Source organism: Chlamydotis macqueenii, chromosome 4 (assembly GCF_036417535.1).
Source record: "Chlamydotis macqueenii isolate bChlMac1 chromosome 4, bChlMac1.mat, whole genome shotgun sequence".
NCBI classification, from domain to species: Eukaryota; Metazoa; Chordata; class Aves; order Otidiformes; family Otididae; genus Chlamydotis; species Chlamydotis macqueenii.
This window is the reverse complement of record NC_141559.1, coordinates 64,596,724-64,618,482: the sequence shown is the minus strand read 5'-3', so window position 1 is coordinate 64,618,482 and position 21,759 is coordinate 64,596,724. Positions and strand designations below refer to the sequence as shown.

General features: G+C 37.6%; 1 protein-coding gene across 1 annotated transcript in view; it reads right to left on the bottom strand.

The window, feature by feature from the left end:
- SEL1L3 (SEL1L family member 3) overlaps positions 1-21,759 on the bottom strand; it is a 35,916-nt gene that overhangs the window by 1,827 nt on the left and 12,330 nt on the right. Inside the window, exons 6-23 of the mRNA XM_086746583.1 lie at positions 20,158-20,213; positions 19,053-19,185; positions 18,329-18,461; positions 17,433-17,579; positions 16,806-17,017; positions 15,109-15,288; positions 13,863-13,982; positions 13,350-13,490; positions 12,668-12,730; positions 10,973-11,149; positions 9,233-9,360; positions 8,513-8,596; positions 6,473-6,563; positions 6,277-6,361; positions 3,985-4,094; positions 2,641-2,768; positions 871-973; positions 703-775 (exon numbers count right to left, since the gene is read on the bottom strand). Of these exons, the coding sequence (XP_086602709.1) occupies positions 703-775; positions 871-973; positions 2,641-2,768; positions 3,985-4,094; positions 6,277-6,361; positions 6,473-6,563; positions 8,513-8,596; positions 9,233-9,360; positions 10,973-11,149; positions 12,668-12,730; positions 13,350-13,490; positions 13,863-13,982; positions 15,109-15,288; positions 16,806-17,017; positions 17,433-17,579; positions 18,329-18,461; positions 19,053-19,185; positions 20,158-20,213 (2,164 nt within the window). The remainder of the gene's footprint in view (positions 1-702; positions 776-870; positions 974-2,640; positions 2,769-3,984; positions 4,095-6,276; positions 6,362-6,472; positions 6,564-8,512; positions 8,597-9,232; positions 9,361-10,972; positions 11,150-12,667; positions 12,731-13,349; positions 13,491-13,862; positions 13,983-15,108; positions 15,289-16,805; positions 17,018-17,432; positions 17,580-18,328; positions 18,462-19,052; positions 19,186-20,157; positions 20,214-21,759) is intronic.

Below are 21,759 nucleotides of genomic sequence, written 5' to 3'. Positions count from 1 at the left end.
AGATCCTGTCTTGAAATCTGAAGTGAAATAGTTGAAGCTGGCAACGTGTTTTAAATGACGACTCAACGTATGTAATGGTGGGGGTTTTCTCTCTGATATGTCTTTCAATATGGTGAGAAAATAATGGGAGTTTTAAGAGACTGAAGTCTGCCATTTAGTTTTCTGTCCCTTAATGTTCTCTGTCCCATTAGGAAAGAGAACATGCAGCAAACCTTTCTAGTTTAGGACAGGAGGGGTCTGCAAGTGCTGAATGAATGTATTCACTGATTCTGCTACTGGTCTGAAGAGGCTGAACTGCCTCCTCCTAAGTTACTCCAATGTACCAGCTCTCTGAACCTCTTTTTCTCCCACCTTGTATCTCCACATATTGTAGAGACAACATATGAAATGGAAGTAATAGAACTACTCTAACAATACTGCATATTGAGAGATGGGGAAAAAATCTCTTATTTTGAATCTTATTTCCTGCAGTTAATGTTTTTATTGAGAATAAAGGGAAATTATCCAGAAATCAACCAGTTTAAAGCAATGCCTCACTTCATCCACCCCTTTACAATGATCAAAAAATTACTCGTGTGTCAAAGAAGTTGCTGTTCAGAGATAGCTCTGCCAAATCTAGAATTTCTGCTTTTATTTTTGAAGTTTCTACTGAAATAAAAAGATCACTCCTCTTTCTCCAGTTTCACTATGACAAATACTTACCAGATAAAGACTGAAAATACTGGACTGCAAAGGCAACCAGAATCGACAAAAGAAAGGTTCCCATGAAGTAGATCTGTGGCAGCAAGTTTAAAAACATACATTAGAGGAGTGCAAAGCCAAGGTAGTGCTCCAAATCAACTGTGCATGTACCAAAGGAGCAATACATACCAGTGTAGACTGTAAAATATTGTTCCAGAAAACCCTCATGTAAAAATAAAGCAATGCTAACGAGCATGGACTAATTGATTCTTGGTTACTATTATTCCAGCACCTACAACGAGAAGATTAAGACAACTAATTAGTCCTCCTCTACAATTTTGTGGCATCTGTCATCTGGGAATCTCAAGTGCGTTTGCAGCAAACCTCTGTAACCCAGAAAAAAACCCAGCAGATATTATCATCACTATCTCACAGGTGGTGAAGTAAAAATTCATGAAATACCAGATTAACCTCATTAAGCACAGAATACCTTACCCTATAAGCACATTTTTAATTTTCTTATTAGTCAACAATGGGTCTAAGCATCCACAGGCTACCCTTGCCAAGCAGTCACAGTACAAGGTCGTACCCCAGACACTTTGTTTTAACTAATGTGAGTGAACAGCACTTGATTCAAGAGTAGATGTACAAAATTTAGTTGTCTACACAGGATGCTGGTGCCTAAACTCCCTTCAGAGGCAATGGAGCACTACACAGCGCATTCAGAGCTTGATGGGTGCTTTAGCTGACCAGCTATGAGGTATCTGTGGTGAGGTGAGCTGAGCTTTCCCAGTTCCATCAGTCAGGACTTCACCTACTAGGGGAATTTAGATAGCTAAATCACAGGCAACTATTTTAAGCTACAATTGATTATTTTCTACCAAGTTGAGTAGGGAGGGGTGAGTAGGGGTGGGGTGTGTGTAGAGATAGATATATATATAATTTATATATACAAATCATATAAATTTTACATATATATATATATATACATATATGTAGACTACATGCCCTTCTGGACAAAAGTGTATGACGATGGGAAACCCCTGCAGTGCTGTCACCTCTGGAGTTAGTCTCACTGCAAAGCAGATGGGTTCAGAGCAAGTGCAGGCAGAACTCAGGCTCAAGCTTACGATCCCAGACGGACCAGGTGAACCAGAGTCCTATTTATCTGACTGGTGATTTCATGTGGAATGCAGGTAGTTTCAGGTACAAGTTCAGGCTAACTGCAGTGAAGAACAATTTCAGTGGATTGTTGGTGAATTGACAACCGAGGTTTTAATGTTGATATCATCTCCACTTTTTTGGGTCACACAAGACTCAGGAGCAAAACAGAAGATAAACCACTCATTCTTGGTTCACAGCCCTGTGCGTTAACTGTCAACTCCCCCTCAAACATCTGATAGGCAATTCCACAAATCCAACAAATATTGCGTAAGCTTTCCATTCCCACTGTGCTTTTCCAATACATGTTGGAAACCTAAGCTCTATATGGGAACTAGAGCTCTGTAGGTGGTTTGTCCATGAACAGTGCTGGCACAGGCAGTTCAGGCAGCAGACCTGTAACCTTCTCACACAGCTAATATTCTGTGCCACAACATCTGTGCCAGACTGGAACATCTTTGCAGAATAAATAGGAAGGATTGCTATTATCCCAGCTACGTACTTTTAAGTTTGTATTAAATTATGCTATACTTATCATTACTTATCCACTGTTTTGGACTGTCAGTGCCTAAATCCAGCCCCTGCTATTTCAGGTAACCACATATAATCAGGTCTCTTTAACAGGCATAAATTGAAATATATTTAGGTAATTTAAGCATTTCAACCATGTTGACCTTAACCTGCCTTAAATCATACAAGTGAACAAAGTTAATCATTACAGGAGTTGCTGTTCTCCAGAGTAAATGCTGCTCACATGGAAAAACAGAAGATGCTGAGGAAGGGGAAAAAAAGACTCACCTGTAATAAAGTTCCTGAAGAAGTGACATATTACTAGAATGCAATGTCTGATCGATTTCCAAGTGATCCAGAATGTAGGAAGGTATGGAGTTGCCCTCTTCTATGACAAGGGCCAAATTAAAGAAACCCTAACAATAAAGAAAGCATACACGCTTTTTAACCATTACATTTTCATATGCATATTTAAGATCTACTGTAAGCATCAAGTATCTAAATAATTATAACTGTCTTCTACAAATTCATGTCACATAATGTGATCTTCACTGAATAATTATCAGAGCCTTCTCTCCTAACCACATACCCAGGTAAATACTGAAAATGCAAAAGAAAGTGTTCATTTGTTGTGACACCATTTTCTCAGAAACCAACTGGAAAAAGATGTGAACTTTTGCATTTTTAGTTGCTCTTTAAACACAGTCACCATATCAAACTATAATCCGTTACTCTTTATTCCCCTCCACCCAGCTCTACAGATCAATAGCAATCTGAATAGTGAAACTGAGAGCTGAAATTTCCTCCAGACAATTTAAGTCCTTAATCTTACAGTTTTGCCTACTTGGACAAGTCTTAGGTATTCCTGTGTCTCTTCAGAGTCATGAAGATGAATACACATCAGACGTATTACAGCATTCCCCATCATTTTACTTTAAAGTAATTGTTCATACATCTCTTCTTTCCTATGCTAGTTTAGCAGTAATGTTTTGTCTCAATATCCTCAAAACAGAACCCAACTATGCTACCTCTAAGAAATTCACATACAAGATACTGTCTGGGGACATTGTCATAGGGACAGTGAGAACAGAATATTGCACCCAGGACACTTCTGGAGGGTCTGAGGGCAGGAAAGTCAGTGCATGTCTTTGGTAATGTGATATGGTGTATCTTTTAATTACAAAGCATGTTAAGATGAAGCTTTTGTTGGTGGAGTGAACAAAATTCACCCTAGGATTCATTCAATATACCAAGGGAAATGAGCCATATCCTAAAACAGCAGAGGATAGGACTGGAATACAACTCAGCAGTCTATTATTTTTTCCCCTTGCAGTAGCAAAAATACCAAGGTCACAACAGAATCAATTGGGCCAAGGTAGGGCCCTGAATTAGGCCATTCACCTTTAGCTTTCAAAACAGCCTAATTCTAGGACTGTCCATCTATGCTAGATTTACCTTCTATTATCACGAATGTGCAACTACTGACTCACAAGGTATTTTGAAATAATTATAACTTACTGTAGCAGGTTTCTTCAGTGCAGATGTAGCCAAGCAGAATAACCAGTCTCCAATGAATCCTCAGATTGTTCTAAACTCTGATGTTTTATAGACACATTACAAGTGCAGACCTACCTGTGAATCTCCCTCTAATGCAGCTTGTGCGTACATCCGCATTGAGAGCTCAAGGTCTTTGGAGTGGTTCTGGTAACCATAGTAGTAGAAATCTCCCATCTTCAAATAAGCTGTGAAAGAAACCAGGAGCAGATAATTCAAAGTATTTGAAGACATTGTATTAACTGACTATTAATGTAATGGAAAAGTTAATAGTGATTCTATTTAAAGCAGTATATAAAAAAAAAAAAAGGTACTCTTTCTCTCTGGTTGTGTCTGTGGCTACTTTACATCAGCCTGCCCATTGAAAATATTTATCCTGGAAGAAATTTCTCATGGTTTCTCTTTAATTAATTTAGTGAATGATATTGCTATTTTTAAAAAAACTGAGACTTAGAGACTTTATACTGCATTCCTTCTTCACTTACTGAATCTGGCTTTGGGCAACCCACAGCCTTATTATTCAGGTTAGCCCTACTAACTTGATCAGACTTAAAAACATGCTGTCTAAGTGTTTGTTCTGTACCTGTCACTATGATGGCTGAACTCATCCCAAAAGTTACAGAATATTGTTGACTATAATTTCTTTAGTTTCAAGTCCAACCCAACCCAGGACAACTGCATGTATGGAATTTTCCTGGTCTGGAAGGAAGCAATGCCCAGCAAATATTTTACAAACATCTTTCTGTGATACTGCACAGTAATGAAATGTGCCAACAGAGTGGGCGCTGACCCAGACAGGAGAAAGCATGACATTGCACTAATCTATACTGAAGAGTTTAAAAACTCCCATAACCATGTCCACACTTATCTGACCTAAGCTTTCCCCAAATCATCTGAAACACTTCTGCACCTTCACTTGTGTTCCAATGGCTACCTAGAAACCCCACCGGAGAGCAAAGCTCTTCCAGGAAGCAAGCTGGTCACTGACCCAACAGCAAAGGCAGAAAGACTATGTGGATAGGCTGGCACAGATGCAGAGTGGAAGACCATGAATGCTGTAGTGAATCATCAAGAAGAGAGTTTCCCTCAACCATACCAACTGTGTCATTCCAGCTCTGGCCCAGAAAGCACTCCTGCAATAGGCTGTGGCCTTGAGGTCACCCTGCGTTGCACTGATAACGTAGCCCTGGGAATCTCTGCTGCCAGAGTTAGACTCTCCGTCCTAGGCCCTACACTGGAGATTTGATCCTCTACCTCTGCAGAGAGGGGTATGAGATAAAATTCCCCTTATATTACCCATGCGAGGAAGAGATAAAATAACAAAACTTCTCCCCTGCTGAAGCCACCAAGGCTTCTCTCCTTTACTGGAATGGAATCACAGTCTCAGCCCCATGAGTCTGACAGAAGCTTCTCTAACATAAGATTGTACCAGTGGATCTGCCAAAGGGTCAATCAAACTGCACCTTGCTAAGGTGTCTACAAACTCCTCATGAAAGCTAACAGGGTTTGCCAGCTCTTGTGGCTTCAGGCTGTATCAATGTGGTACTCGGTTTCCATGCTGCTGTGTATTTAAATTAATAACTTGAATTATTTTTACACTATATTTTTCCATAGGCTTATTACAAAGCACTTAAACCTTCTTCTGAGACAATCTGATCAATGTTTTCAAATACTAAACAACTCTTTCAAAGGCACCAAATGACTTAATCACTAAAGTCACAGATGTAGTAAAATTTAAGGCTGGAGGAATGTAACTTATATGGAAATCAACCTTCTCTTCCAGAAAAGCTTTTTTTTTTTTAAAAAAAAAAAAAAACACAACAAAAAACCCCAAAGAATCCTTTAGTTCCCCAAGGTGAGCTGTGCCAATGTTGATAAACTCTGTACCCTAACAGAAAAACTCATAATAAATTAGATAAGGAAACCCTTAGCCTTCATTAGTTTCTCATGACTCAATTATGATATGGAGGTATATTTGCTTTTGGATTTTCTCTTTGATAAACTAAACAGCATGAGCTCCTAAAGTCTACTGTTTGTTTTTTTTTTTTCCTTAAACCTTAAGTGAATTGCTCAGGCTCCTAAATATCTAGCCCCTTCTCAGGGCTTAACTTTCTTACTTTATTTTATTCAAGTTTTATCTATTTTGTGCCATAAAACGTAAATTCTCAGAAAAGCTGTGCTGAAATATAACACTTTAAACACCTTTTTTTCTCCTGATACTCCTATCAAAACACTAAAAAGGAAATGTATGATAAGCAGGGATTAGTCTTCCCTTAACTTGCTCACTCACATAGAAGTTGTAACAAATGTAGTTTTTGACATTTTTAAAAAAGGTAAAATTAAAATTCATAAAGAATTCCTTACACATACCAAATGAGGGTGCATTGACTTGAGAAACAGAGAAATTGTAGTATCTCCAAACACAATCAGTTGCTAGGTATTTCCTTGCTAGGTCCTGGAAAAAAAAAATAATTGATTCATTCATATCACAGATAAGAGATTAGAATCACATTATTATTAACAAGTGTTCCTTTGAGCATAATGACTTGTGAATACATTTACTTACTGGTCTTTCTTCACAGATGTGTGCTAAATTTGACTGTGATACTTCAATCCCAGTTTCAGCCGCTAAAACGTAATGCAGTAGAGCTTCATGCCTAATGTTAGATAAAATAAATTAGTGAAAAACCTAAGAAAAATAAGATGCATTTTAGTTACAGTTAAAAAACCACTAAATAAATTGATAAAATCACCTAAGAGAAGAATTTCGGCACAAGGTTTAAAAGCAAGAGGCTGGCAAACCCATGCAACAGCTCCATCTACTGGCAACGCTCATGCTGGATCTCAAGAATTTGCAGTGTTCCCTCTCTTGCACTGAAGCTAGATTGGCTTCAGTGGGCATTTACTCTATCTGATGATAACGTTGAATTGATATTAAGCCAAATTATTTATTTAGATGTTTCAGATAAAACATTCTTAAAAGACTCTTACTTCCTTCACTTAAAAAAAAAAATTGCAATTAACTTAGCTGTGTATACACCTGTCAAATGTTCATCTGAGTACTTCATTGGTATGCTTTACTCTTTTATTTCTTTAAAATAATGTGTCTGGTTTTAAAATTACAAGATTAAAAGAAGCCACTCTTTAAAATACTAAAGCTTCTTATTAAAGGGTCATGCTTCCAGTGACTTTCTCCACAACACAAAGCTAAGACCATGGTGAGTTTCAGGGTTCAACGGTTTGTTTAACTGGAAGCAAATATGGCTAAATATGCATTTGACTTCAAGAGTAGGTGCTTAAGCAAAAAAACCTCTAAATTAAACTGTGAAATCAGTTGCTCTTAAAGAATTAGCAGGCCTAACCTCCTGCTTCCCAACTGCTTCTGCAAGATTACAAATTCTTCCTTGTACTTGCCCCGTGGCTGCTAAAACCAACTAAGGAACACATACTACCAACCAAGGAACACATACTACTTGGTCTGCTTGGCAGTGCAACAATTTACATGTGTGCAAGATACAGGAAGAAATACTTAGAAGCAAAGATTTCAACATGAACACACTCCTAAACCCAGAGATGACTTGGATCGGTATTTACAAGTAACTAGCCATACACTCCCAGTCACCTGCATCTCAGGCTGGGCTCTAGAAGATTTTTCCTCCTAGCTATTGAGACCAGACCCTCTGCAATCTTAATGCTCTACCTGTCACGGGCACAGGACTTTCATGCGACTCTATGTAGAGTAAGCTGGGTAGAGTCAAATGCTTGTGTATCAGAACATGCTACAAAAATATTAACTGAGAGTTTTTCAGTGCTGAAAAGTGAGGTCAAGTCTCAGGAGAAATGTCTATGACGGACCAAACAAAAAGAAACAACTTCTAGGAATGGGTTACTCCTGAACACTCCACTGACAGTTTCTTGTAGATCTCCTAAGCCTGAAGCACTAATTAAGTATTAGCAGGCAGAGCCTGCAGGACTAAACAAGCCATTTTCTTAATCATGTATGACAGTCTGATGCCTGCATGTGCAGTATGTGATGTGCATGCCTATAGGTCACTGCAAAAATGGAGCATTAACCTGAAGGCTACTTTGAAACCTCCTGGTTGGCTTACTGGACATTGTGGCCTCCTATTACACTCTACAGAAAACATAATGTTAACTATATACAAAAAATAACATATAATTGACATCTATACTTAATATCTATAATAAATCTAATCAAGCAGCCTGAGTTTTCATGACATGGAATTACACAGAAAAGAGAAAGCAAAATGTGGTTTTTGGAACAGAGGAAATATTAAAAGTGAAAGGCGTTCCTCTGGCTAATCCAGAGGAATTACAGGACTATGGGATTAAAATCACAGACAGCAGACACAATACTATTTCACTCTACAAACTCCCTCTTTTTCACTTGATTCTGTCAGAAGTGTTGAATTATGCTTTGGGTCAACTCCTCCTTCCCTTTGTGTCAATGGGTGTTTTGCTACTGATTTCAGCGGTGCTGCTATTCGTGCTTTTTTGAGGTGATGGCCCAATGTTAATTATCTTATCGTGCTATGAAGCAAGTGAAATTTAGAAAATGAACTTGAAGAGAACAGAACAAACATACCATGAAAGTTCCAGATAAGCATTGAGAGCTTTTCTGATGACATGACCTAAGTAGCCGTTCTTCTCTGCAATGTGTTTTGCCCAGCTGTAGAAAAGAACAAACAACAAAAAATGAAGAGCTGTGCTCCAGTAACGTTATTCCAACTCAACACTGACTCAAAGGACACAAGAGGATATGGGATCGCCTTCTGACTCCTTCCACAAGGCAAACTATGGGATTTCACAGTAATTGTTGCAGTCTTGTAACTGTTGACTGAATGAGAACATTTTGTCCATTCATCTCTATGAACATATCAGAGACATCCTATGCTTTTTCTTGGCAAAACTGCTTTCTTTTTTTTTTCTTTTTTTTTTTTCTTTTTTTTTTAAGAAAATAAATGTAAATTAATAAGTGCTATAACTAATTATCTGTCTTTTTCTTTATGCAAAATACCAGCCCACATCAGGAGCCTGATACGTCTTGAAAAAGAAACAAGCATAGATACAACCTCTACAAGCTGTTCCAGAAAAAAAGGTACTAAAAGTACTCAGCATCTCTCAAAATCTACTGGCCACTTAAATAATACACATATTCATGTGGATGAAACTTTACTCTAGAAGAACCTTTCACTGAGGAGGTAAGCACCATGAAGTACAGAACTACAGACTTCAAAAATCGCCAATAATCAAAATAATCCCACCAGAAATATATCCCCCTTTAACAAATGGTTTCATTCCTTACATTACAGCTTTTTCTGGATCTCTAGGGAAGTCTTCCATATTTCCTGTGATGTAGTACAGAGAACATCGTAAAGTCCCCTCTATATGTCCTCCTTGGGCAGCTTTATAGAAATAGCGTGCAGCAACTGTCTGTGAAGAAACAAGATACAATCGGCAACTCTGCATTATTGCTGTTTATTGAGTTTTGTTTCCCAGGACTTATCAAATTAACTAAAAGATGCAATTGGCTAATGAAAGCAAGCCAGTTTAACTACTTTTAATGTACTTAGGTGAACCGATTTACTTTCTTCTAACTTTTTAATAGTTTAGGCTAGAAAAAGGTTTTTAAAAACATAAATTCTGGTAATACATTGAATGTCAAATAGAAAAGCATCTAAATGTGTAACTATACCTGGTAGCATACAGGTCTTGTGTGCACCGACAAAAGTCAAACTAGTGATTCATTAGTAAGGAGATGAATAAGGGATCCTGGAGAAGAGACAGTGAATGGGACTTCTACACTGGTGATGCCTACGTAAAGGCCAGGGAGCAGTGGCAATGTTCAGTATGTCTACCAGTGCACAACCATGGTGCTCAAGCCTCTGAAACTGGTTTATAAAAGATGACACAGGCTGAGTGGGCAGGGCCAGAGCTGCAGAAGCAGGAGGCATGCGTGACCCACCATGCTTTACCCTCAGAAACAGCAATCCATAATGTAAACCAAAGCAGCATACAGTCTGAAATAATTTATTTCAGGAAATTTTTAACCATCGATACATGTTTTCTGTGAGTGAGCATGGACTTCAGAGTATTCATAACAGACAACAAAGTACTTCTCTTTGCCCATGGCTTTGATGAATAAAGAAACCTGGGCACTTTTAGGTGTACTCTTATAATCAGTCCACTCTGAAATGCGTATTTTGGTCCCTGGGAAAGAGTATGTGCTTGCCAGATGCACGTTTTGGCAAGCACTGCTGCTGTTGGCACCAGAAATTCTCCCTGTCTGGAGTATATCCAGATCCCAGAACTCACAGGCCACACTTTTAGCTCCAACCACAAGGTCTGCTTGCATTTCTTACAGCCTACCTCACTATGTTTGTGCTGTTGGTCATAAACTATCTAGTTAATTAAAAGAAATATAATCAAAGTAGACCCTTCCTATTACGGGAAAATTAATTTTGCATGCCCATGAGAAAAGTTAACAAATGAGCTGTGTCACAGAAAGACAAACCAAAATACTGCTGTCTACCAGGACTGTATTGAATAACTATATTTGCAAGTCTGGCTTGAAGGTCTTTCACGGGAGTTCTGCAGTTCAGAGAAGCTATGTGAATGTAGCACAGCCATTTACAAGTTCAGGGACAAGGTTCTGCTGCTTTCATCTATTGTGGAAAGCATCGTTTCCCTATATACTTTCCAAGCTAAAACTGAGAGAAACCAAAAGGATCACAGGATGTGAGAGCACATACTGTCCTAGCTGGTGCCACTGGAAGGAGGAAAGCAGAGGCAGTCCTTGGAGCTGAACCTGCACCTGCTTTGTTTCTAAATTAAAGGAACACAAACATGCACAAAAGTATGATTGAAATATCTGAGTAACATCTCTCTTTCTAAACAATCTGACCGAATTCCCCAGTAACACTCTTCTTTGTGGTAAAAGGTATTAAAATCCAACTCAGGGTGAACCCAGCAGTCTCAAGAACGAAGTAAAAACTTCTAAAGTGGGCCCTAATGTAACAAATAGCACTACTAAACATTTACTCACTTGATTTCTGCCAGGTACTCCAGGGTAAATCCCATCTAAATAAAGGACACCAAGGTTATACGATGCATCTGGATTTCCCAGTTCTTCAGCAATTAACCAGTGCTGGGCTGCTTTTCTGTAGTCTCTTTTAAAATTATGATAATACCATCCCAGTCCATTCACTGCCTGGGGCAAGCCCTTAGAGAAGGAGAAGAGCAGTCTCAGGTTACATGTTTGATTCTGCTTTGGGTCACTTCACAATTCCAACCTGCTGCTCGACTTTGGGTGCTCTCGTGACCTTGCCTAGGTTCTAGATGCCTGGCAAAAGGATCCAGCCAAAATTACACTGATCTGGGATTAAGGGATATAAATGTTTGCTGGCTTTTTTTCCCACTGTAATTCCTTGTGGCCTCATATTGAGAGCAAGGAATAAGACTCCTGTGTCACCTTATTCTATAGAGTCTGAGCTGTGTCTGCATTCAAATTTGTACCTGTTGACAAGAACAAACTATGACTGCTTTTCACCTGTTTCCTCTGCAAAGACAAAATGGGGCACCTGTTCTTGTGAACTCCCAGAACATGGTTGACAGGACTAGTAATAAAAAAATCCACTTGTTTTAAACTATAACATTTCCCTAAGAATAAATAAGAAGTAATGAACACAGAACTTTGTAATGCTGTTTTCAAAATGTATTTGGCCAACATCATACAGATCTGCTTAAGATAGTGCTGCACACTATTCCTAAGTTGCATCTTTGCATCAATAATTATGGATCAACAGGAGAAAATCTTCCTGAGACAGTTTTTGTTTTGGTTACAATGAGTCACCATCTCCTTGCATAAACTGGTGGATCATACGTTAAGTATGTCAGCAGTACAAACTACTCTGTACCAATAGACATGAACATACTCTTTACTCCTATTTCATAATGTATGTTTAATATCAACCATGCCAGAACAGTGACATAAGGTAAAAACTACCTAAAAAATATCTCTGTGCACAAGTACAAGTTATTTGCTTGCTACTTCTACACTGCACAGTCTCCTTCTGGATCTCTGCAGAAAGAACTGCATACTACTGGCACTTACAAAGGCCCTCTGGCAAAGGAGTCTTTTTCCTCTAAGACTTAAGCAGAACTAGCCATAAACCACCACAGCTCAGGGGTGGTGGCACAGGAAGCCACCATTCTTCTGCATTCAGTTCTTGTGCTGCAGGAATGTGCCACGCCTCAGTGTAGGCTGCAGAACTAAATCCAGATGTTGTTTTTTACTCTTTTCCATTCATGTTATAAGTTAAAGATGCTCTATTATTGCAAAACCTGCTGGCATGGATTTTCAAAGATGGATTTATCTCTGCCCGGCTCTGGAGATATCACCACGTACCTAGCATGGTCTAGAAGAAAATGCTTAGGAACATGAGGCAAAAACATACTTCTGGATCAACTATTCATTCTCTAAGTCCCTTAACTATCATGAAGTTCCAAAGGGTGTAAATAGAGGGAATTATTTTTCTTCCATATAAATTTTGGCTGGTTTTCAGTGGTCTAGTCTCCCAATATGGGGAAATAAGGCTTTCACCAGTCACGATGAAGACATTGGGAGAAGCAACTAGCACTTACACAGAATTATGACAATATGCATTTTATATAAATCAGAGTTCATTATTATTAGCACCTGATATAAGACTTTTACAATAAAATATTTAGTACATTTTACCTTGGCTGCTGCTTTCTTCATCAATTCCAAAGCAAATTTCGTGTTCTTTTTCACACCTTGACCCTAGGAAATGGATATGTGAAATAAATATTGTTCACAAATATAGAATATAGGCTGAGGAAAGTTCACATACATACATTCAAAATGTATATTATTTACTAGGTGTTATTCAGGTTTAAATAGCTACAACAAAAAAAAGTAGCTTTGACTCAGGTGGAGTTATGCCTGAGTTTAGCCTCTGCTGACTACTGCTTCTATCAGGAAAAAACTAACTGCATGCAAAGACTATTTAATTTCTACTAAAAAAAAAAATTCCCAGAGATCTAATAGAGGGCATTCTAAGAAAGGATCAAACTTTCACCTAGGCCTATGCCTACTAGCTGGTTAGATTTTTCAAATGACAAGCCATTAGGAAAAATTAGGATCCATAATTTAGGTGGTATTTTGATCCTAAGTCGGGCTAGGAATAAAGTGACTGAACTGCTTTTAACTTGCTCTTTTCAAAATTTTTGTGCATATCTGGTAAAAAATCAACATTAGCTTCATAAGTATTGATTTATTTTCAGAGTAAATGTAAAAGCACTTTTATACACCCTTACAGTGTGTCACTGCAAATTAACTAACAAACATCCATGTCACAGGAATGATTTTTTTACAAGTGAAAATATGAAACATGACTTACCTTAAATAACACAATAGCATAATCATATATTAACACCGGATCTTCTGTTTCTATTGCACCCTTTGCATACCATTCTATTGCAGCCTCAGGATTTTTTGCCACTCCTTGTTGGCCCCAAAACAGCATCTGAGCCAACCGTTGCTAGAAGAAAACAACATAAGCACTAATGTTATAAATGCTAGTATTGAAACTGGAATTGCAGGAGCAGACTTTTGCAGGCTTAAATGGAATGTGAAGAAACCAGTTATGTAACTAGTTATATGTCCTCAAGAGTTTGAGGACATATAAGTAACCCTTTTTCCTTGCATCCATGTTACAGCTTTTTGCATGGTCACTAGATATTATCAAACAGAAACATGGGAAACAGTTCAAGGTCATAAAAAAAGCATTTTGGGTGGAATGAGAAAATGTTTGTCTGCTTCACTCTCCTCCACAACTTTCCTACACAGTCTACAGATGTACATATATGATGTGTGTATAAAACTAAGAAAAGGGAAATGTATTACTTTATACCTGTGCAGCTGCATTTCCTCTTGTTGCTTCATGTTTTAACCACATAAAGACATCACCATTTTCTTTTGTTTGAGCTTTTAGCAGTTCATCATCCATCAACCTTATAGTTTCAACAAATGCCTGAAGAATAGGTGAACAGAAAAATACTATTACACAATTAATTCACATATCTGCCACCAAAATGACAATATTGCCCACTTCCTGTTTATTCCTAAAAATTTATGATCAATTCTGCCTTTTAAAATCCTCGCCAGTCCTCTGCTGGCCAATGCATTAAGAAACATCCTTATATCCAGTGTAAAAACCATTTACTACTTCGTTCCAGTACAAAGCTGTAAGTCCACTCTATACTAGAAAGATATGGTAAGATGTCAACAACTGGGGGAAAAAAAAAACAAAAACAACTCCACCTTTGCAGTTTTAAATGCACTTAATGGCAAAGAAGTGCTTTTCAGCTTTTTAAGACTTTTTAGTTTCTACAGAAATCTCTCTTAAAAGATCGATAAAAGGCTGGCAGAAAGCTTGATGGAAGTCCTGCTCTACAGCACTCTTATCTAGGTGGCTGTCTGCTGATTTTTAGTTCTTCAGCAATCCAAATCTATATTTTGTACAGTAATCATTCTTTGTGATAAGCCAGGATCCTAGTAGTGGCCCACCTTGAGCGTTCTTTACAAAGCTGTGTTACCTCCTGTTTAGCAGCTCATTCTAAAATCATTTTACTTTAACCCCATCTCATCAGACAGTTATTTAACAGCCAAATCTTCACATTTAATTATAGTAAAGGTGTAAGTATGGAGAGGAAAATTCATCTCTTGCATGAAAATCATGATGTTTGGTTACTGAAATAGCAGATCAGTTGCTTCAGAAACACATCCAATTATATTAATAACTAAAAATCTGAGTCAGGCATTAGGGCCCAAGAATAAGACTTAAGACTTTACTGAAAGATAGGCATGTGGACAATTCTGAGGATTTTAGCCTAACTTTACTTTGGTTTCCCCCTTGCTAAGAAACGCAGGACCTACGTATAATTTGGGAGATTTTCTAACAATCATAGAATGGTTTGGGTTAGAAGGGATCTTTAAAGATCATTTAGTTCAACACCCCTGTTGTGGGCAGGGACATTGATCAGATGAGCTAATATTCGTAAATCAAGACAAAAATGTTCTGGCCACATAATTAATATTAATATATGAAAATTCATTTGCACAGAAACCAAATTCAGACACACTTGTAACTCTTTTACCTGTTCCCCTTTTATAGTGTGTTGATCCAAGGATGTCTTTACTGCAATATTACTGTAATAAGCATAAGACAGCTCCAAATCAAGTGGATAGTTATTAATGCCTTGGTAATGTTTATAGCCAAGATTCATCACAGCAAGTCTCTCATTCCCCTGTGCGCCAACCAAACTATACAGCAGTCCCTGGTAAAAATCAACAGACATAAACAAGAATGAATTCACTGCACATCTCACAAGTTTAGCACTTTGGTGGACATTTACAAAGAATAGAGTGTTCATACTGGTAGCTTATACAGTAGCTATACCATGTAAACACAGTTACAGAATCAAGCAGAGCCCTGAAGTAGTTAAAACGTCTTCTATATGTATAGAAAGATTTGAAAGAAAAACTAGATTCTCTAAATACTTTTCAAGTATTGCACTTATTCTGCCACCACTAAGTGTGCAGCAATTTGTAATGCCACTTTATTATAGTGTTAATTATACTCTGACATTTTTAGACTCAGCAGTGACTTAACTACTCTCACTGAATTCAGTGGAAACTTATGGAAGTTAACAAACAGCACTTGAAAATCCTATCCTAAGGATCTGACAGGACTCAGAAGGATGAGACCTGTGGCTGACAAAGTTTCAGCACAAAGCTCCCTTGAGCTACATGTTAACTGGTGCTAGAAATAGCCTAGGTTTGCCAAAATCATTTTCAGTGCTACTATTATTTTTCATCTGCACATAATGAAAACAGTGGTGTCCCACCCACACTGGATATTAAATTATTTCCTACACTATCTGAAGTATATCCAATAACAAAATTACTTAGCCTCCTTAATTAGCACTAGGTATACTCCATAACTAGGGTGTATAAAAGGCTCCTGTCTAAGGTTTCTTGTGTTTGAGAAACTGGAGTGAGGCTGGTCTCAGATTGGCCTCTCAGGGGTTCTTCTGATTTAGTATCCTGTAGCTACACTGGGCAGATCTGCTATTCTTTATGAGCATTTTGTATTACACTATTGTATCACAATTAAATATCTGTGGCAATTTCAGTATAGCCTTCTTCCAGTGATATATAAACACCTCCCCTTTATTCGACCTTGCACAGGAACTGCATGGAAACATTTATTTGCAATCTGCCTAACAGGTCAGGAGCTCACATGCTCTGCAGTTGTTCAGCATGGTCAGTTTTTTTTGCAAAAGAAAACTGTTCTGCTTCAGTTACCTTTAATTATCTGACCACAATCTACTCAGTGCCATATTTTTGCACACTGTAAAATGTGACTTCTTTCCTGACTGTACTATGCAACCTTTCCACTTTAGGAGATTTGCCTGATGTGAAACTTTTTTCATACCCATCTACAAATGACTGGGTGACTCAAGGGTTATTATCTCATCCTTCCTCTTCAGTGACTGGGAAAAGCAGTATGTTCCACACTGTCCACTGTCCACTTTTTAGGTCTTACTAAATCATTGATTTCCTTGTTCTGGATGAGCAGGATAAAGACTCCCACCATCAGGACTTCACAAAGACTTCACTGCCATCAGGCTAGTTAGGAGTAGCTGTATTTTGGAATCCCTTCAACCACAGCCTGGATCTGGAGGCCGTTTCACGTATTTTAATTCAATTGATCATACATTTATCCCATTTCTAAATTGCCTTTAAAGGTAATTAATTTCACAGACATAACCAAACATATTAAACATACTACCTTCATACGATCCACAGATACACCGAGCCCCGTTTCAAATATAACTGCAAGGAAATAGGAAGCCTTATGGTATCCACAACAACTGGAATCCACCAAGAGAGGGACAGAGGAGCCTATATTACTGAGGCCATTGGAGCTGGACAGACTCTTTGCAACCTTCTCAAATATCCTCTGGCCAACTTCTAGAACTGTATCACTTCCATCTTCTAACACTAAAAATAAAAACATAGGACACACAGTTACTGCAAAAGTTAAAATCAGTAATTGATTTCCCCTCCTTAATTTCATGAGACTGAGACAGATTCTGCTATTTCTTGTGCTGAATGGTATTCTCAATGCAGGCAACCAAAATTCTTAGAGATACACTATTGAATAGGAAGGGTGAATAAAAATCCAAAGACTGTCTCAAAGTAACTAACCACTAAAAACATAAGGATATCTCTGTTTCCTTCTACATAATAAACCATCCTTCATTTGCAGCACAACATATAAGCCACATGACACTCCTTTACTCAGTTAGCTGCTATGAAAAAAAAAATATAAAACATGAACTGAAGTCAAAGTATACTAAATTACATAACATACATTCTAGAGTTACTTAAGAACAATAAAATAAAATATGATTACCATCTGAAGCACTGAAATCCATCTCTTGTAACAGTCTGAACAAAGTGTAGTATTTTTCCCTGAGCTCTTTTCCCCACATGAAGGCATCACATTTGGACTTTTCTCCATATTTGTGAATCAGCTCCAAATAGGAATTTTCATAGTAACCTAGACAAATCAATGTATTTAAGACATGAAAGCTGACTTGGCTGGTCTTTAAAACAAGCTTCTGGTAGGAAAAAAGATGTTCCTAGAGTAAACTAAAAATTCGTGGACATGATGAGCACATCCTTAACACAAAGTAGTGCTAGAAACTCATACAGCTAGCACAGGCCGCTTAAAAATACATAAGATTTCTTCTACTCTCTTCCACACTCTGGTCACAATGCATGCGACCAAATTCTAACTGGAAACACAAGCTAGTTTTCAGCACTCATTTAAGCTGTGCATTACTCTTCTTTGACTGAAGTGGTTACTTTGGTATAAACTTGTCAATTACTGCACATTAGACAACTGTGGCAGAGACATTCTAGCAAAACCCACCCATTTTTGGGAAAGGGCTTAAAATATATGTGCCTTTAGGGTCATTTGGGAATGAAACAGAAGAAAGGTAATTGAATAGCTTACATGTAAACTTGAAAGTGTTTCTTTGTCCCTTTATGAACCTGTCTTATCAGAGCAGAAATATCAAGAACATGACCGAAGTTTGTATTCCATGGCACAAAAGTCTTTGCAGGAACAAACCCACAGTTTTAGCTACCAGTAGCAAGGCTAAACTCTTCAAATTGCCTTCTTTCTTGTTGTGGCTGAATTTAAGTTTACTTTTGATTATTATTTTCCAGATTCTGGTAAAAGGAAAGAAAATAGGTCTCCAAAGACAACAGTTTAAAATTCGTATCTCATAGATCAACACTTACAATTTCTTTGCACTTTTTCGCCTTGCTTGACAATATATCTGTACTCATAAACTATTTCTTGAATGTCCATGCATCTCTCATAGTAGAGTTCAATTTGTTCCACTGTTTCTTTGTCATGAAGAGGGTTAGAAATCTATAAAAAGGCAAACGATGGATAAATGGCATCTACAGTATCTGTTTGGCTAGAAAGAAGTGGTGTAGGCAAATAGAAAGTTGTAGGCAAGAGGAAACAGATTGTTTACTATGATCAGCATATCTGGTACATCATGTTAATGTGCCAGACAATCTGATGCGGGCCACAACAGAGTATGACTTCAAACAGTCAGGATAATCCAATAAAACATGGATGAAGTTCCAAAATTGACTGAGCCTATGTGGCTCTTACCATTGATTTCAACAAAACTATAAATTAATCAAATGTGTTCAATACTGTATCATCAAAAACTCTGAGAAACAAAGCAATACTGAAAATCAGTCTTTACTTAAATACAGATTTAGGAACATTGCTTTATATTCTCACTTCTTATGTTTTAGTATTTGAAGTGGTAACTAACATCCCTAGATTTCAACAGAAAATGATCATATTTTGGTTATATATTCCAAAGTACTATTATGCTTCATAGCAAGTTTATCACTTGGTAAGAGCTTCAGTTAAAAAAAAAAAAAAATACAGCCATAGCTGGCGGCTAATATTTAAACATTTTTAAATCCTAGTTTTGTTTACCTGATCTGTTTCCAACACATTGAGACGATAGTACTTCACAGGTCCAAAGAACGCTTCAATACCATTTACATATCCACTGCCTCCAAGAACAAAGTATCCAGCAGTGTCATCATAGTAGAAATCTTCCCTAAAACTTGAGAACATGAAATAGAAGTAAGCTGGCTATCAAGAGGTACTATGAAAGAAAAGAAGAAATTTGTATCTCAGAATTTCTGTAACCAACAGCCTTAAAGTCATTGCCAGTATCTTTTTCTTTTCTCATCTGTTTATTCTCAAAATCTACTCTGCAATTTAGTGCGATAAATTTTGGAGTAAATGTAACAAATCTCTCATCTACAAACATATTAAACCAGCAAAGTGTTTTATTTTTCTGACCTGTAGGTATCTTCTGGTGTTTTACGCACTATAACACAACCTCAGAGATACCAGTTCCCTCCCTTGCATTTTTCTAAAATTGGCATATGAAAATTCAAGCTGTCTCCTAGAGTTACTATCTGCAAATTTACAATTTCTGGTTTGTAAACCATAGCAGGGAAGGAACAACACTAAAGTCTGCCATGCAATTTACTGTTACATAGTTTCCATATTAAAAGGGTTTTTTAAAAAATTATTTGCACAAGAAAGAGTCAATCTTAAATTGGAAAAGAGCAATTAAAGATCAATTTTAAAAAATAATTCAATTGCTTAAAATAAAGGATAAAGCAAGAACATTTTCAGCAGAAGTTCTGATCACCAGTGAATCCTAGCACTCTCACAGCAACAGCAAAACTTCCCTTGACTTCAGTAAGGCCAAGACTTAATTTGAAGACTGATCCTAATGCTACTGACCTTCCAATCAGTTTTTAGGGAGGGTTATCAGACTCCAGTACTAGATGATGCATCTTGTTAACTCAGCTACCTCACGGCACTAACAAAATTATTCAGCTCATGCTTAATGCGAGCACAGTAATGCTAACTGGTTTTGAAAACACAGAGTGGAAAAAGATCACAGACATCTTGAAATTAATTTGGAATCTCAGTTACAAACTTATGCTCCCCTTCTCTCATTTTCCAGTTCTGAACACAAACACACATATTATTCAGAAAAGGGGAAAATGCTGCTTACGTAAAAGACTGATGATGATGTCTTTTCAAATTCTTTCCAACACTGCTTACTTCTATCTAAAAGAACACAAAATATTAATTATAATAAACAAACATTATAAGGTACATTTATTAAGCTATTTCATCTCAAAGTTCAGAAGATTATAGCTGTTGCATCTCCTCTGCGCTAAAAAGGATGGTGTCACATATCTGATATATGTCAGAAGAGTTTAATGGAAAGCATTGGCTGCCCTGGCCAAGCATGAGCGATGGAAAACAGAAAGACAGCACAGATGTTGCCTGACAACAGATGTTGTTCAGCTATTTCATTCCTGTGCTCTGTAACAAGGCAACTGTATTTTGCTGAAGCTTTTATTCTTCCAAAGTGTGAAAGGCTGTTTTGCTTTTATATAGCCATGATGCTAAATGAAGAGAATACTGATCTTCTCAAGAAATTGTAGCTTACTGGTGAAGAATGGCCATAAAGCTAATGTAACAGACCATGATTAAAAAAACCCCAAAACTAGGTACAACTCCTACTTCTGCAGGAGATGGGCTTTCAGTAGATTTTCAGTGCCAGAATGGTTAAAGGAATTCAGATGTCTGAGAAGGAAGACAAGATAAGATTTTCATACATGTTAGTATTGTAAAATGTCACCTAAGGACTCAAAAATCAACCCTACAAAATTTTCTCAAGTGCCTAGGTAGTTTTAGGGATTCATCGGCATCTTCAGATGCTCTTAAAGTTTAGCTCTTAATTTCTAGATGTTTGAATTTCCCAACCTTACCCAATTTATATATTTTTGCCTCAGATCATGCTGGACTAAATGTATTTAAACTAATGAAGTGAAAAAGTCATAGAATTATAGAATCATTTAGGTTGAAAAAGATCTGTAAGATCATCAGGTCCAACCGTTAATGTAGCACTGCCAAGTCCACCACTAAATCATGTCTCTAAGGACCATGCCTACACACCTTTTAAATACCTCCAGGAATGGTGACTCAACCACTTCCATAGGCAGCCTGTTCCAGTGAATAATTTTTCCCTAATATCCAATCTAAACCTTCCCTGGCACAACCTGAAGCCATTTCCTCTTGTCCTATCACTTCTCGCTTGGGAGAAGAGACTGACGTCCACCTCACTACAACCTCCTTTCATCAGGTAGCTGTAGAGAGCAATAAGGTCTCCCTTGACCCTCCTTTTCTCCAGACTAAACAACTCCAGTTCCCTCAGCCACTCCTCATAAAACTTGTTCTCTAGACCCTTCATCAGCTTTGTTGCTCTTCTTTGGACATAAAGTACCTAAAAAAAGAGATTCTTACGTACCTTTTGAGGATTGTAGCATTTAAAAACGTACTACAGGAAGACACGTCAATAAGATGGAACTGAACCACAGTTTTACCTGTTCCAGAGAATGGCTCTAAGTACCAAAATGTTTTAAAGTTTGGTCCTACTTCTTTTTTTTCCACAAGAGTGCTTATTAAACTCTTCATGGCTCCCTTACTTTGTCCAGAAGTGGAAATTTATTGACCACAGGTTTTATTTCACACCTGAATAAATTCACTCTGCTCTCTGATGGAAGAATATTTTTACTTATTCTAATCATACAAGCAATCCTCAAAT